General features: G+C 44.5%; 1 protein-coding gene across 1 annotated transcript in view; it reads right to left on the bottom strand.

Annotated features, from left to right (window-relative positions):
* The window catches only part of corin (corin, serine peptidase), a gene marked incomplete at its 5' end in the record, with an annotated part of 30,390 nt that overhangs the window by 10,234 nt on the left and 4,695 nt on the right, over positions 1-15,461 (bottom strand). The window contains 13 exon segments of the mRNA XM_085759089.1: positions 291-404; positions 1,179-1,286; positions 1,542-1,684; positions 2,300-2,531; positions 4,033-4,146; positions 5,884-6,006; positions 8,028-8,138; positions 8,493-8,600; positions 10,019-10,132; positions 10,393-10,670; positions 12,088-12,189; positions 12,260-12,371; positions 13,926-14,294. Coding sequence (XP_085615215.1) covers positions 291-404; positions 1,179-1,286; positions 1,542-1,684; positions 2,300-2,531; positions 4,033-4,146; positions 5,884-6,006; positions 8,028-8,138; positions 8,493-8,600; positions 10,019-10,132; positions 10,393-10,670; positions 12,088-12,189; positions 12,260-12,371; positions 13,926-14,294 — 2,028 coding nt within the window.

Raw genomic sequence — 15,461 nt, 5'->3', positions numbered from 1 at the left:
GCAAGTTTTTTGTGCTCGTAATAAGAAAGAAAAACTTGCTCCACTATCAGATTTTTCTACTTATTTCAAGTGAAAATCTACTTGAAAGAAGTAAAAAGTGTCTAAAAACAAGCTACTTTTTAATGTATAACTATGTATGTATATGTATAAATATACTTATTTTAGGTATAATTAGATATGTTTTGACTAGAAATGACATTTTGACTAGAAATAAGACATACAGTCTTGGTAAGATTTACAGTTTTTGCAGTGTATTGATAATCAGCAGCTGATGGCGATGAGTAACTCACAGCAGTTGGCCTCGTCCACCAGCAGGGGGCAGTCTGGGAAGCCGTCACAGATCATACTGGCCTTGATGCACACCTTGCTGCCGGGACACTCCCACAGAGCGCGCTCAGAGCAGCCTGACGGACACACAACACCTCTGACATCACCTCTGACATCACACACTGACAGAGACAACTCTTATTTAGTGTGTGTATGTGTGTCAGAGTCCTGCATCGGGTGTGATCCCCGCGGGTATCCGACGGGTGCCCCGCAAAAACGGTGTTCAACGGGTGGATCAACTGTCTTGTGAAAATTCACGGGTCGGGCACAGGTGGAACTCAAATGAACGCGGGTGGGTATGCGGGTGTATGTGTAGGCCTACAGAGAAAAACTCACGTGCAGCTGCATGAACCAGCGTAGCTAATCATTTTTTGATCACACACGGCAACAACAGAGCAGCATCTTGATGTAAATAAACGATCTTTGGCCGCTCGTGTGACCGCTCACAGCTTTCCCGTTGGAGTTTAGTCTGTCATGGCTTGACTGCTCGGCTTCTGGGTAAGCTACAAACACACCGATGGGATCAATGTAAAGGCTGAAGTGTCCTGCTTTCATTAAAAAAAAGAATTACGTCGCTATCATTCTCCGTTCCGGAAATAGCCGCGAAAGAGTGCGGCTTTTTTTTTGCTTTTTTCTAAAGAGAACGGATAACCCCGTTATCGCCGGTGATGGCGGCGATCTCACGGGCAACGGGTCTTAATATTGACGGGCGGGTCGGATCCGGGTTGAAGTGAGAAATAATCACGGGTGACGGGTCGGGACACGGGCTTAAAAACCTACGGGTGGGGCGGGCGCGGGTTTCCAAAATTGGACCCGTGCAGGACTCTGATGTGTTTGTGTGTGTATCTCACCACAGTTGTCCTCGTCGCTGTGGTCGTCACAGTCCAGGTGTCCGTCGCAGCGTTTGGACGCCAGGACGCAGCGTCCAGACCGACACTTGAAGTGGCTGGGGGAGCACTCTGTCGCCGTGGCAACGCATCATCATCAACAACAAAAACAACAACAACAACAACGGTAAACATCCACATCTGACACCTCAGAGTCCAAGCTTTTGCTTCTCCCGCTTTCCCTTTCGGCCATGTGTATTGTATTATTTGAACTAAGATGAAGTGTGATGATGATGATTTAATTGACATGCCCGAAATAAACAAATAAATAATAAAATAAATAAATAATTCAGTTCAGTGGTGTTGCCGTGGCGACAGCGTTCGTACCGTCGACTCCGGGCTCCGGCAGCAGACAGGTGGCGTTCCCGCCCGCCTCAGGGAACTGGCTGCAGTCCGAGTCCTCGGGCCACTGCAGTCCCACAATGCCGAGCACCGACTCACACTTCTCCTTCGCACTGCGACACAACGACCTGAGAGACACAAGAGACGTCAGGACGAGACTGTGACCAATCAATTATGCTTACGAACAAAACTAACTAACTAATCTGTTTTTACTTATTAAACTGTTGCTAACTAACTAAACTGTTGCTAACTAACTGTACAGTTGCTTATGAATGACTAACTAGTTAACAAACTTACTGAACTGTTGCTTACTAACCAACTAGTTACCAAACTAGCTAAACTGTTACTAACTAACTAACCAACTAGCTGACCTGTTGCTAATTAACTTACTGAACAGTTGCTAACTAACAACTAACTAGTTAATAAACTTACCGAACTAACCAACTAACTAGTTAACAAACCAACAAATCTGTTGCTAACTAACCAACTAACATCAGCTAACTAACATTAATTAACAAACTAGCACCAACCACCTTACTAACTGACATCAGTTAACTTACTAACTTACTTACACGAACTAATTAACATTAACTAACTAACTAACTAACTAACTAACTTATTTATTTACACTAACTAACAAACTGACTGATACTACCTAACCAACTAACTAACCAGCTCAGTGACTGCTGACTAGCAAGGTGCAGGCCTAACCCTAACCCAACTAACTAACTAACTAAACTGACCTGCAGGGTGGGACCTTCTGCAGACTGACCGGGTCACACTTGGGGACCAGCAGGGTGCAGGCGTAGAACATGAGGAACTGGTAGCAGCCGGTCTGGACCAGCGCCGGGAACAGAGACGACTCCCAGGACACGGAGCTCTCCCTCTGGGACAAGTGGCCCAGGTAGTTGGGGAAGCTGGTCAGGTTGTAGGGCAGGTTCATGCACAGCTCCAGGCTGATGGGCTCGCAGCGAGCTGGGACACGGGGGGACACGGGGGGACAGGGTCAGGACCAGAGAAATCACCAGGGGGACACAGTCAGGGGGACACATTTAGGACCACAGAAACCACCAGGGAAGAAAATTGACCTATGGCTAAGCCACGCCCCCAAACGCGATGAGCCAATCACAGTGCGCATAGCTAGCCCATACACTCGGACATTCTCTGCTTCCACGTCCATTGAAATGCATTGCAGTTAGTCAGTTTTCAATCGTTTTCATATGTTTTTTTCTTGACATTTTAAGTTTAAAATGGTCAAATGGTGCGCATGGGGTACATGAAACTCCGACACTAGGTATCCTGAGAGGCCACGGGGGGGATTTTTTTACCTTTTCCCAAGCCACATCTCAACCGAGAGAAGTGTCTGCTCTGGATAAAGTTAAGCGGTAGACCACAACACCAACTAAACCTGGATAAACTTAACAAGGATGTCTACATCTGTTCTAAGTTAAAGCAGAAGTAAGTGATATATTTGTGTTAATATAAGTCTTAAATAGTTATATCTTCCGACAGCAATCACTTCTATAGAGTGTTTGGTCTGAAACACGGGTCTGTCAGTCACTCTGCTCTGCTCTGAGCCCAGGAGAAAACATTTATCGTATCCTACAGTTTTTATCCAATGAGGAGAGAGAACGGCATGCAGGGCTGTGTGTGCAGCCAAGGGACGCCGTGAATGTGGTGACGTAGGGACCAGGACTGTTATGGTGCGTTCAAGGAAACTCGTATTTTTCCGACCGTGAAGTCGTACCAGTTCGATCTGGTACGAGTTCACCGGTCGGAAGTTACGAGTGGCCGTTATAGTGACTTTCACAGGTAAAACAGGTCAGAAAAACACGAGTGGGTTGCCTGAAACGCAACAAAGTCGTAAGTTGTGACTTGAAGCTGTAATTTACGATTTCAAAAGCCTGCCTGGAACGCAGCATTAGCGAAAACGACCGGACCACTTACTTCTGCTTTAAGTCAACAACGTATTTGAGGCAACATATTGTCAGAGATGTTTAGATGTTAGCCAGTGTCACAACTAAGCATAAAGCCCGCTAGCTTAATGCTAACGTATAATGTAAAACTCCATAGACAGGCTAACAGAAATTAGCCCGTCGCTATCGGCATTTCGCGGCAACCGACAGCCATAGCAGTAAAGTTAAGTGAAGTTTTGGTGACTTCCAGATGATATTTAATCTTTCTGTCTCCAAAAATCATCAATTGCCTCCTGTGAAATGTCTCCTACTGTGACAGCTGCCATAGCAACTGTCACTGAATGTTGACTGTTTGTCCAAGTGAGTGGAGGGGGCGGAGCTTAGCCAGAGGTCAATTAAGGGAGATAGGGGGACACATTTAGGACCAGAGAAACCATCAGGGGGACACAGGGACACAGTCAAGACCAGGGACAACCACCAAGGGTCGAAACTCTGTGGTCTAATGTCTCTATCCTAATGTCTCTGTCCCGATGTCCCTTTCCATTGCAGTGGGGACTTACTGCAGTTGTTGTTGTTGTTGCGGGGGGGGTCACAGGTGGCGCTGCCTCCCGTACACACCGAGGGACAGGAAGTGGAGATACAGCTGGGCTGACCGGGGGGACACACACCCTGAGCTGGACACACACACACACAGAGGGACAGACGGATGTTAGAGGGTCGGTGGGTGAGGACATCTAGAGCACTGGAAAAGAGAGTAAGGGCACCACCATTGACTCCCGTGGTAAGGGTTTAAGGGTTTTGCGCCCCGAGTGGCAGAATATGGGTATTGCAAAAGCGCCCAGAAAACTCATTCACCCCAATGTATGTGTGTTGTCTTGGTCATATCAAATTATACTTATAATTTGTTAATTACAAAATGTAGATTGAAACATTAATGTAGACAACTGTTTTTTTGTTGTTTGTTTTTTTACTAGCCTACACACTAAAAAATGTTGGGTTATCTCTGTAGCCCAATTTCTGAGTTATTGGTGTTGAGTTAAATTTTTGGGTTTCCAGAGTTTAACCCATTTTCAGGGTTATAGGGCTATGAATTTAACCCAATTCCTGGGTTGTGCAAGTAATTGGGTTATTTTTCAGTGAGTAACCCATTTGTTGGGTTGGGTTGGGTAATTCTGTGACTTAACCAGCCGGTTCATTTGAAAAATGCTGTCCGCGCACTACAACATTCGGGTTGGGTCGAGCAAGTGCTTTATACACGACCCAATAGTTGGGTTAAAAATAACCCAACGTTGTAGTCAGCATAACCCAACTCTTAGGTTGAATATTCAACCCAAAAGTTGGGTCAAAAAGATTAACCCAACCCATTGGGTTAAAATAACCCAAAAAAGGGGTTCATCCTTATTTGAACCAGCAGTTGGGTTAAAATTGGGTTAATTTTTAACCCAACTGTTTTTAGTGTGTATGTGTTAATGTTTATCTGTAAAGGATCCTCAATGATGCTATTAACGTGGGTGATCTATAAATGTCCTTAAAGGGATAGTTCAACATTTTGGCAAATTGGCCCATTGCCATAATTGCTATAGTCATAGCAGTAGGTTCGTTACCTTTAATTGTAGGTGTAAGCTATTTTTAGTACAGCGGAGCGCAGCAGCTGGCTGCTCAGAGCTACGCTATGGAGGCTAACGGAATTTCTTGGTTTCCCTCATTAAACTCATCAAATACAAAATCCCAAAACTCCACAGCGCTTTTGTAGACAAGTTGTGACCTGCACAACCACCACGCTATGAGATAATGACGGAACGATACGAAACGGAGCCGTTTTCGAGGTAAATTCATACAAAACCGCTGATGCGCGTTGCGTTCAGGGACAGTTTTTCAGCAAGCAGTCTCCGTATTTACCCTGTATTTACCTCGAAAACGGCTCCGTTTCGTATCGTTCCGTCATTATCTCATAGCGTGGTGGTTGTGCAGGTCACAACTTGTCTACAAAAGCGCTGTGGAGTTTTGGGATGTTGAATTTGATGAGTTTGAGGGAAACCAAGAAATTCCGTTAGCCTCCATAGCGTAGCTCTGAGCAGCCAGCTGCTGCGCTCCGCCGTACTGAAAATAGCTTACACCTACAATTAAAGGTAATGAACCTACTGCTATGACTATAGCGATTATGGCAATGGGCCAATTTGCCAAAATGTTGAACTATCCCTTTAAATTATTGAAAACACCACACTTGCTCATTCACCAACAATGCAGAGATGTCAGTTCTTGGGCGCTTTTGCAATACCCATATTCCTCCATCAGGAGGCGCTTCCATTGGACCAATGCATGTTGTCGTTACTCTCTTTTACAGCGCTCTAAGGACATCATCATCGTCAGAGACAGAGATGGTGCCGAGTCGACACAGACGGACGTCTCACTCTGTTCTCGGCTGCAGTGCTCCTCGTCGCTGCCGTCCTTACAGTCGTCTTCTCCGTCGCAACGAAACGCTGAAGGAATACACTGACCGTTCCTGCACTCCAGCAGACCCTGACTCTTACACGCTGCACACAAACACACACACACACACAAAACACACAATATCCTTAGGCCTATCATTGTAACACAGCTTCTACTAGATATTACTACCAGGATGATTGTAAGCACTTTATCCCCTGCCCGAGACACGGTTGCACTTTTGTACTACTGTCGTACTACGGTACTGAATCTGTATTATTATTATTCTACTGTACTGTAAACTGAATGCTGCTATTTTATAACATGTTTTTGTTTTTATTTATTGTTACTGTATTTGTACTCGGGCACATCTATGTATGGGACAACGGATGGAAATTAGCCTGTGGCTACAATCCGGCTTGTTTATGATTTTATGCTTCGTTCATGAACATGCACTGTCCCACCTCAAATAAATTGAATTGAATTGAATATAAAACACACAAAACACACACACACACACATCAGTTAATTTCAGCTGCATGAATCATCGGCGGTGTGTGACTCAGCCAGTCATTAGAAACATGAGACTTTTATTTTGATGGTTTGTCGACTCGTCCACAGTGTGAAGAAGCTGTCAGGTCATTAACCCGCCCACTGCTCTGACGTCGTTCGCACTCGAACGCCGCTCCGACTGTTGCAGATTGATGTGTGATTCAGTCTGAGGCGGCAGCTGAACGCCTCCTCATCATCATCATCATCATCATCATCATCATCGTCGTCGTCGTCCCACTGCACACGCTCCTCAGGTGTCTCACTGAGAACCGTTTTATACACATTCAGAACAACTGTAGAGGATAATGTGAATAGAGCTAGTGCTGCAACTAACGACTATTATGATGATGATGATGATTATGAAGCGTACAATTACTCAATGGCTTTTAATTAAAAGACGGAGAGTACTGTCAGGTGGGTATTGTCCCCCGCCGCTCTATTAAATATGAAAGGACATGTCTGTTCTGTCCTGAAATACACATCCTACTTGGATTGTGCAACTCCCAACAGAGACTGGAAGGAACAATGCTTAGTTCAGCTCCACAGTTGCTACAGTAGATTTCCATGGAGACGTTTTCCTCTCTCTGATTGAATTCATTCTGAATGAGTCTTTCTGGTTAACTGATGGCGAGCCGGTTCGGGACCAAATGATACAGAAATGATTCGGGTCATTTTTTTCAGCCGGATTCGGGCTGAGAATTAATGCCAGTCAGCTGCGTCGAGTCCGGTGGGATTTTAATGTTCAGGCCGGTTGAGAACTGTAGAAATCCAAACATCCTCCTATGGTCTGTCTGAGCTGTCAGTAGTTGTTCATTGTTTTACTCTTTCATTCAAGCGTTTGCAAGTGAAGAAACGCCACTACGCATTTCGACACGGAGCAGAAAGAACAGAACCAGACGACATTCAGTTTCACTGGTGGTTACATGACACAATATTAATTTGTTTAGGTTTAAGAAAAGGTTTATTCCACCTCTGTTTATTCTTATTTAGCTATTTATACGAAGCATTTTCATTCAGTTTGGACTTCTGAATACTAATCATTCAGATTAGTATTCAGAAGTCCAATACTAATCATTCAGATTAGTATTCAGAAGTCCAAACTGAATGAAAATTTGGCTCCATGTGAACAAGGTTAGTCTGAAGAAATGACGTTTCCAACTGCTGAATTCGTTTGCGACTAATTTTGTTATCGATTTTTGTCGACTACGTGGATTAATCATTGCACCCCTAAACAGAATAGAATAAAATAGAGTATAATAGAGTGTAGGTGTAGAGTATAATAGAGTGTAGTAGAGTGCAGTAGAGTATAATAGAGTGTAATAGAGTGTAATAGAGTATAATAGAGTATAATAGAGTGCAGTAGAGTATAATAGAGTGTAGTAGAGTGTAATAGAGTGTAATAGAGTATAATAGAGTGTAATAGAGTATAATAGAGTGTAGTAGAGTGCAGTAGAGTATAATAGAGTGTAATAGAGTATAATAGAGTGTAGTAGAGTGTAGCAGCAGAGTGTAATAGAGTGTAATAGAGTGTAATAGTGTGCAGTAGAGTGTAGCAGCAGAGTGTGACGTGTCTCACAGCAGTTGAGTTCGTCCGTCTTGTCCAGACAGTCGTGGTCTCCGTCACACAACCAGTCTCTGGACACACAGCGACCGTCGCCACAGCGATGTTCACGACTCAGGTCGCACACTGCAACACACACACACACACACAAGGACACACACACACACACACACAAGGACACACACAGAGGGTCATAATTCACTTCATAATAAGAGCACTCAGTGCTGCTGCTCCCTGTTCACCAAAATAAAAGCACAAAGCCCCTCGTAAACAGCTGAGACACAGGAAACCCCCCCAACACACACACACACACACACACACACACACACACACACACACACAGTGGAGGCAGATGGACAGGTGGTGGTAGTGGAAACCCCTCCACCCCCCCGATCCCACAGTTGATCCACCAAACTGCGTCAGTAAAAGTGCCTGTGTGTGTGTGTGTGTGTGTGTGTGTGTGTGTGTGTCGTCTCTCACCACAGTTGAGTTCGTCGCTCAGGTCTCCACAGTCGTCATAGCCGTCACACACCAGAGTGGGCGAGAGACACCGACCGGTGTTACAGCGAAACTCGCTCTCTGTGCAAACTGGAGAAAGAATGGATTGATTAAATGATTGATTGATTGATTGATTGATTGATTGATTGATTGATTGATTGATTGATTGATTGATTGATTGATAATGAAATGACGGGTTGATCAGCTGAGTAGTTAAAGCTCGGTCTCTGTTTCTCCGACAGTGAAGTGAATCTGGTTTGTGTCTGTGACTGATGGAGGAAAAGAAGGGAGGGAGGAAGGTTGGAAAGACAGAAAAGAAAGAAAGAAAGATGGAGGAAGGGAAGAGATTGGGTCAAGGAAGGAAGAAGAAGGATGGATGGATGGATGGAGGAAAAGAAGGTATAGAGGAAGGAAGGAAAGCGGAAAGAAAGAAAGAAAAAGAGAAAGATGGAGAAAGCGAAGAGATTGGGTCAAGGAAGGAAGAAGAAGGAAGACGGAGGAAAAGAAGGGAGGGAGGGTGGAAAAAAGAAAGATGGAGGAAGGGAACAGATTGAGTTAAGGAAGGAAGGATGGAGGAAAAGAAGGGAGAGAGGAAAGTTGGAAAGAAATAGTGAAATAGTGAAAGAAAGAAAGAAAGAAAGAAAGAAAGAAAGAAAGAAAGAAAGAAAGAAAGAAAGATGGAGGATGAAGGACAGATAGAGTTAAGGAAGGAAGAAGAAGGAAGACAGAGGAAAAGAAGGGAGGGAGGGAGGGAGGGAGGGAGGAAGGAAGGAAGGAAGGAAGGAAGGAAGGAAGGAAGGAAGGAAGGAAGGAAAGAAAGAAAGAAAGAAAGAAAGAAAGAAAGAAAGAAAGAAAGAAAGAAAGAAAGAAAGAAAGAAAGAAAGAAAGAAAGAAAGAAAGATGGAGGAAGGGAAGAGATTGGCTCAAGGAAGGAAGAAGAAGGAAGGATGGAGGAAAAGAATGTATAGAGGAAGGAAAGAAAGAGAGAAAGTAAGAAAGAGTGAAAGACGGAGGAAAAGAAATGAGGTAGGAAGGAAGGAAAGAAAGAGTGAAAGAAAGAAAGATGGAGGAAGGGAACAGATTGAGTTAAGGAATGAAGAAGGAAGAAGGAGGAAAAGAAGGGAGGGAGGAAAGAAAGAGTGAAAAACTGAAAGAAAGAAAGAAAGAAAGAAAGAAAGAAAGAAAGAAAGATGGAGGAAGGGAAGAGATTGGGTCAAGGAAGGAAGAAGAAGGAAGACGGAGTAAAATTCTCTCTCTCTCTCAGCCTATAGTTTCTCGTCGCCATGACGACCACCCATGTCATTCTTTTGACCCCGCCGTCGTCCAATCAGTCACCTGCGCTCACGTCACCGCGGCAACGAGCTCAAAAACTCTCCCTTTGCTATTTACACACCACCACAATACAATACAGCGTGTGTGTGTGTTAGAGTGTGTTAATGTGTGTGTGTGTTAATGTGTGTGTGTGTGTTAATGTGTGTGTGTGTGTGTGTGTGTGTGTGTGCGCGCACCGCAGTGTGTCTCGTCGCTCCAGTCGTCACAGTCGTTGTATCCGTTACACACCAGCTTCTGGGGGACGCAGATCCCCGTCGCACACAGGAAGTGGTCCTGGCCGCCGCACACAGCTGCCGACCAATCAGAGAGCAGGGAGGGGCGTGATGTCACAGCTCTGAGTGTGTAAGTGTGTAAACGTGTGTACCCCATGCTCTGGATGCTTATGTATGTTTTTTTTAATTATTTATTTATCACTTTTATTTATTATTTAATTTTTCCACAAAGCCTTTAAATCCTCTTATTGTTCAATTCAATGTTATTTGTTTGTTATTGATGATGAATTTCAATAAAGATTGAATAAAAAAATGTGTGTGTGTGTGTGTTCACTTACATGGTTTCCCTTTGATCTGTCGCGGCGTGTAACAGGCGGTAGGGGCGGGGCCTGATGTTGTTGTTGTCACGGGCGACAGTGAAGGTGAAGGTGATGGTGATGGTGATGGAGATGAAGATGGCGTGATTGTTGTTGCCGTGGCGACAGCAGCGGCGCTGGCGTTGCTGAACTGGGAGCAGCGCAGGAAGTCGGGCCAGGAGGCGTTGAACATCTGGAGCACGGGCTCACAGCCTTCCCTCGCCGCCTCGCAGAACGAGGCGCACGGCAACACCACACGCCTAGAGGGGTAGGAGAGGGGAAGAGAGGGGAAGAGAGGGGAAGAGAGGGTAGGAGAGGGGAGTAGAGTGTAATAGAGTATAATAGAGTGTAGCAGTAGAATGTAATAGGGAGTAATAAACTGTAGTAGAGTGTAATAGAGTATAATAGAGTGTAGCAGCAGAGTGTAATAGAGTGCAATAGAGTGTAATAGAGAGCAGAAGGGTATAATCGAGTATAATGGAGTGCAATAGAGTGTAATAGAGCATAATGGAGTGTAGCAATAGAGTGTAATAGACTGTAGTAGAGTATAATAGAGTGTAATAGAGCATAATGGAGTGTAGCAATAGAGTGTAATAGAGTGTAATAGAGTATAATAGAGTTTAGCAGTAGAGTGTAATAGACTGTAGTAAAGTGTAATAGAGAGTAAAAGAGTATAATAGAGTGTAGCAGTAGAGTGTAATAGAGTGTAATAGAGAGCAGAAGGGTATAATCGAGTATAATGGAGTGCAATAGAGTGTAATAGAGCATAATGGAGTGTAGCAATAGAGTGTAATAGACTGTAGTAGAGTATAATAGAGTGTAATAGAGTATAATAGAGTGTAGCAGTAGAGTGTAATAGAGTATAATAGAGTTTAGCAGTAGAGTGTAATAGACTGTAGTAAAGTGTAATAGAGAGTAATAGAGTATAATAGAGTGTAGCAGTAGAGTGTAATAGAGTGCAATAGAGTGTAATAGAGAGCAGAAGGGTATAATCGAGTATAATGGAGTGCAATAGAGTGTAATAGAGCATAATGGAGTGTAGCAATAGAGTGTAATAGACTGTAGTAGAGTATAATAGAGTGTAATAGAGTATAATAGAGTGTAATAGAGTGTAATAGAGAGCAGAAGGGTATAATCGAGTATAATGGAGTGCAATAGAGTGTAATAGAGTATAATAGAGTGTAGCAGTAGAGTGTAATAGACTGTAGTAAAGTGTAATAGAGAGTAATAGAGTATAATAGAGTGTAGCAGTAGAGTGTAATAGACTGTAGTAAAGTGTAATAGAGAGTAATAGAGTATAATAGAGTGTAGCAGTAGAGTGTAATAGAGTATAATAGAGTTTAGCAGTAGAGTGTAATAGAGTATAATAGAGTTTAGCAGTAGAGTGTAATAGACTATAGTAGAGTATAATAGAGTGTAATAGAGTATAATAGAGTTTAGCAGTAGAGTGTAATAGAGTATAATAGAGTGTAGCAGTAGAGTGTAATAGAGTATAATAGAGTTTAGCAGTAGAGTGTAATAGAGTATAATAGAGTGTAGCAGTAGAGTGTAATAGAGTATAATAGATGCCTGAACACGCACAGACGCACAGACGGTAACATAACAACTCCATAACCAGCGGTCAGAGGTCACAGAGAGGTGAGTAAGCATGTGTGTGTGTCGTCGTCGTGGCGTTACCTGTTGCTGTTGCCGTCGGCGACGCACTCGGGCAGCGCCAGCGAGCAGCCGAACAGCATGATGTGTCTGTAGCAGGAGAGTCTGCTGAGGTAGCTGAAGAACCTGCAACACACACATACAGCTCAGTCCAGGTGTGTGTGTGTGTATATGTGTGTTTGGATGCGGCGGTTACCTTAGCAACATGTCCACCTCCGAGCTCTTCACCACGGCGACGGAGGACGACAGCCACGTCTGGTTGTACGGCAACATGTTGCACTGAGGCTCCACGACCGGCTGACAGCTGCCTGCAGGGACACGAGGCGCGCCGTTACCATGACGACAACAACAACAACTAGTGGAGGAAGGGGGCGGAGCTTACAGCGCACATGCACCTGTACGTCACTACCGCAGGTTTGATTCCCCGTTAAACTGAAGGAGACTCATCACACAGACACACATACGCATCTTCATCGGACAGATCAAAGTCAGAGACGTGTGTGTGTGCGTGTGTGTGTGTGTGTGTGTGCGCGTGCGTGTCCTCTGTGAGTGTCGTCCAATCAGACGACAGGACAGACGGAGCTCATTAGCATTCACCTCAGAGAGAGAGAGAGGGAGAGAGACACTGAAGGACAGCGGAGGGACAGACACCGAGACGAGGGGAATGTTAAAATAGAAACCGAATGAACGATTTATCATCACACACACACACACACACACACGCACACACACACACACACACAGAGACACACACACACACACACTCAGGTACCTCTTAATCAGATTTCAGTGTTGGACAGAGAAGGACACGACCATTACAGAGACAGACAGACAGACAGAGAGGATTCTGGGAGTTGTAGTCTTTAACCCATGTGCCTGCAGCGTTGTTTCCACTAACTATATAGTGTGTTCGCCATTTTGTAGTGTTGTTCGAATTCTCCGTGATTAATTTCACTTTGTAGTGGACGACAAAACACCCACAATGCACTGCAAAATTGAGTGAACAAGCGATGTAGCCTACACTACTTTCTACTCCCGTACCCCACAATGCAATGTGGCCGTGTTTTGCCAGAGAAGACGAGCAAGCTCACATTAGCATGTTAGCTACTATTTTTTTCGGCTATTTACCAATAAACTCCTCAGACGTATATTTGCCTTCGCTCCGTTTGCCTGAGCAGCAGGAGTTGGGCAGCAGCATCCCAACAATAACAGGCAGCATTAAATCAATCTAATAAAGAAACTGTAGTAGAATATTTAAGCAATATATCACGACAGGCCGTGGTATATGATGTATTGCTTTTATAAAACGGTTACCAATAATGGCAATATGATAGAGGGATACGCAATCAATTTCATGTAGTTTTATCTAACCAGAAATACATATTATCCAATAAAAAACTGTTCCCAGCTGTCCAAACGTTAGCTCCAAGTAGCTCTGCATCTGGTATTTTCCTCTGTCACTGCTCAGTCCCCTCTACCATTGTTAACCCTCCCCGGAGGTGAAAGTTCACCTTAAACATGTCAATTCAACTACTTTAGTCCATTTTTTAACATCGTAAAAACATCAACTGTCTTTTGCTACGGACTGCAACAGTCCGTTGTCATGGATACATGACAACAACTTCCATTCATACCAGTCATACGTGCCTGACGCGGAGTGATAGCCTACGCTGTGATGAGGTTTTAGAAAAGTAGCCGTGGTATATGCTCATTATACCACGGTTAACAGCCAATCAGATTGCCGGATTTCACCTTTCCGTTTTATAAGTAGTAAATAGGAGCTAACGAGCTAAGCTAATAGCCACAGCTCGCGGTCGGGACACACGACACAGTAGTCGACCAAACCAAACTTCCAATAATACCTGCGTCTGGTGCTGAGGTGGTGCTCATCATCCAGGTGGTGCTCAGTGATGTCAGAGACGTCGTCAGCCAATCAGGAGGCGTCGTGTAGGAGGAGGGCTGCTGGGTGGGCGTGGCCTGAGAGGAGGAAGTCGCCGTTGGCGTCGGAGTGCCGGCAGCCGCGGTGGCCGTTGCCGTGGCGCCGGGTGTGCTCTCGCTGAGGCGCGTGACGTCGTCATCGCCGCTGTCGTCGCTCTGCAGCGAAGACGAGACGCTCTCCGCCTCCAAGGAAGTGGGGTTTGTGCTGTTGGCGTAGTAACCGAGGTCGCCGTCGGCAACGGACTCGGCCGTCGGCAGAGGACTGGAGTCCAGGAGGCCGCTGCCGAATATACCTGAAGAAGAAGAAAACACACAGGTGACGACACACGACCCCCAAACTGTCAACGTAGGCGTGAAATACAGGAATAAAACTATGTAAATAATATCATCATATTGACAACTGTACTGTCAGATACTGTCCCCCCCTTGTTAAATATAAAGGAGGCTCCCACATGATTGAGTTTTACACCTCTGACTTGTATCATCAGAACAGACATGAGCTGTGATTTTCAGCCTTGTTACATTCAGCCCTTTACATCCGTGGGGGGACAACACCTGACAGCAGTGATTATCACTGTCAGGTATCGTCCCCCCACTATTAAACACACTGTTCTGTCCTGAAATGTGTGTTAATCTTCTATAAAACACCTTCTACATCTCAGAGGTGATGTTTTTTCACATTTTTTCTAGAAAAAACAACATTTCCAAAAATTCACGCCATTGGCCCTAATTTAAACGTGCATTGACAAAAAAAGTAACATTCTTCAGTCTCAGAACAAATATTTGTGTATTTCTGGTGTTTGCTTCAAAATTTTGTCCAATGGGGGTCCGTGGTCTAATTTGTGTCAATTTAGGGGGGCGGAGTCAGAACATCAGCCAATCAGAGTTAAGATGTGTGTGTGTGTGTGTGTGTGTGTGTGTGTGTAACGGGACGTACGTAGTGTCAAAGGTATGTGCGCTACATCAGCTACTGTATCACACTGTGAACCTCTATGAATAGTGTCAGAGTGATCTAGTTACCATGGTGAAGCAAAGACTGATCTATTTACATTTCATCTGCCACTCACACACTCACACATTCAGCACCCCTTCACAATAAAAGCCCCAGACATCTTTAATGTCTCTTTCATGCCAATCACTGATATTTAAAGTCAATACATGTATTGATCGGCTCCTGTAGCTGTGACTTATACAGGAGATCAGTGGGAGAGGAGGAGGAGGAAGAGGAGGAAGAGGGGGGAGGGGACGGAGACAAAGAGACATTAGGTGTTTAATGGAGGGAACACACACACACACACACACACACACACACACAGACACACACACAGATTTATGAGTGTCAGTGTGTGTGTAATGAGTCGAGGAAAATAAAACAGAAAAACAGCTGCGGAGGAAGAAAAGATGAAAGAGAAGAAAAGAAGACGACAAAGAAGAGGCGCTCAGTGTGAAAAAGCCATTTA

Source organism: Trachurus japonicus, chromosome 18, assembly GCF_045865225.1.
Source record: "Trachurus japonicus isolate A0001 chromosome 18, Traja_1.0".
NCBI lineage: Eukaryota > Metazoa > Chordata > Actinopteri > Carangiformes > Carangidae > Trachurus > Trachurus japonicus.
The sequence above is the reverse complement of the archived record's forward strand: the minus strand, read 5'-3'. Positions and strand labels throughout refer to the sequence as shown.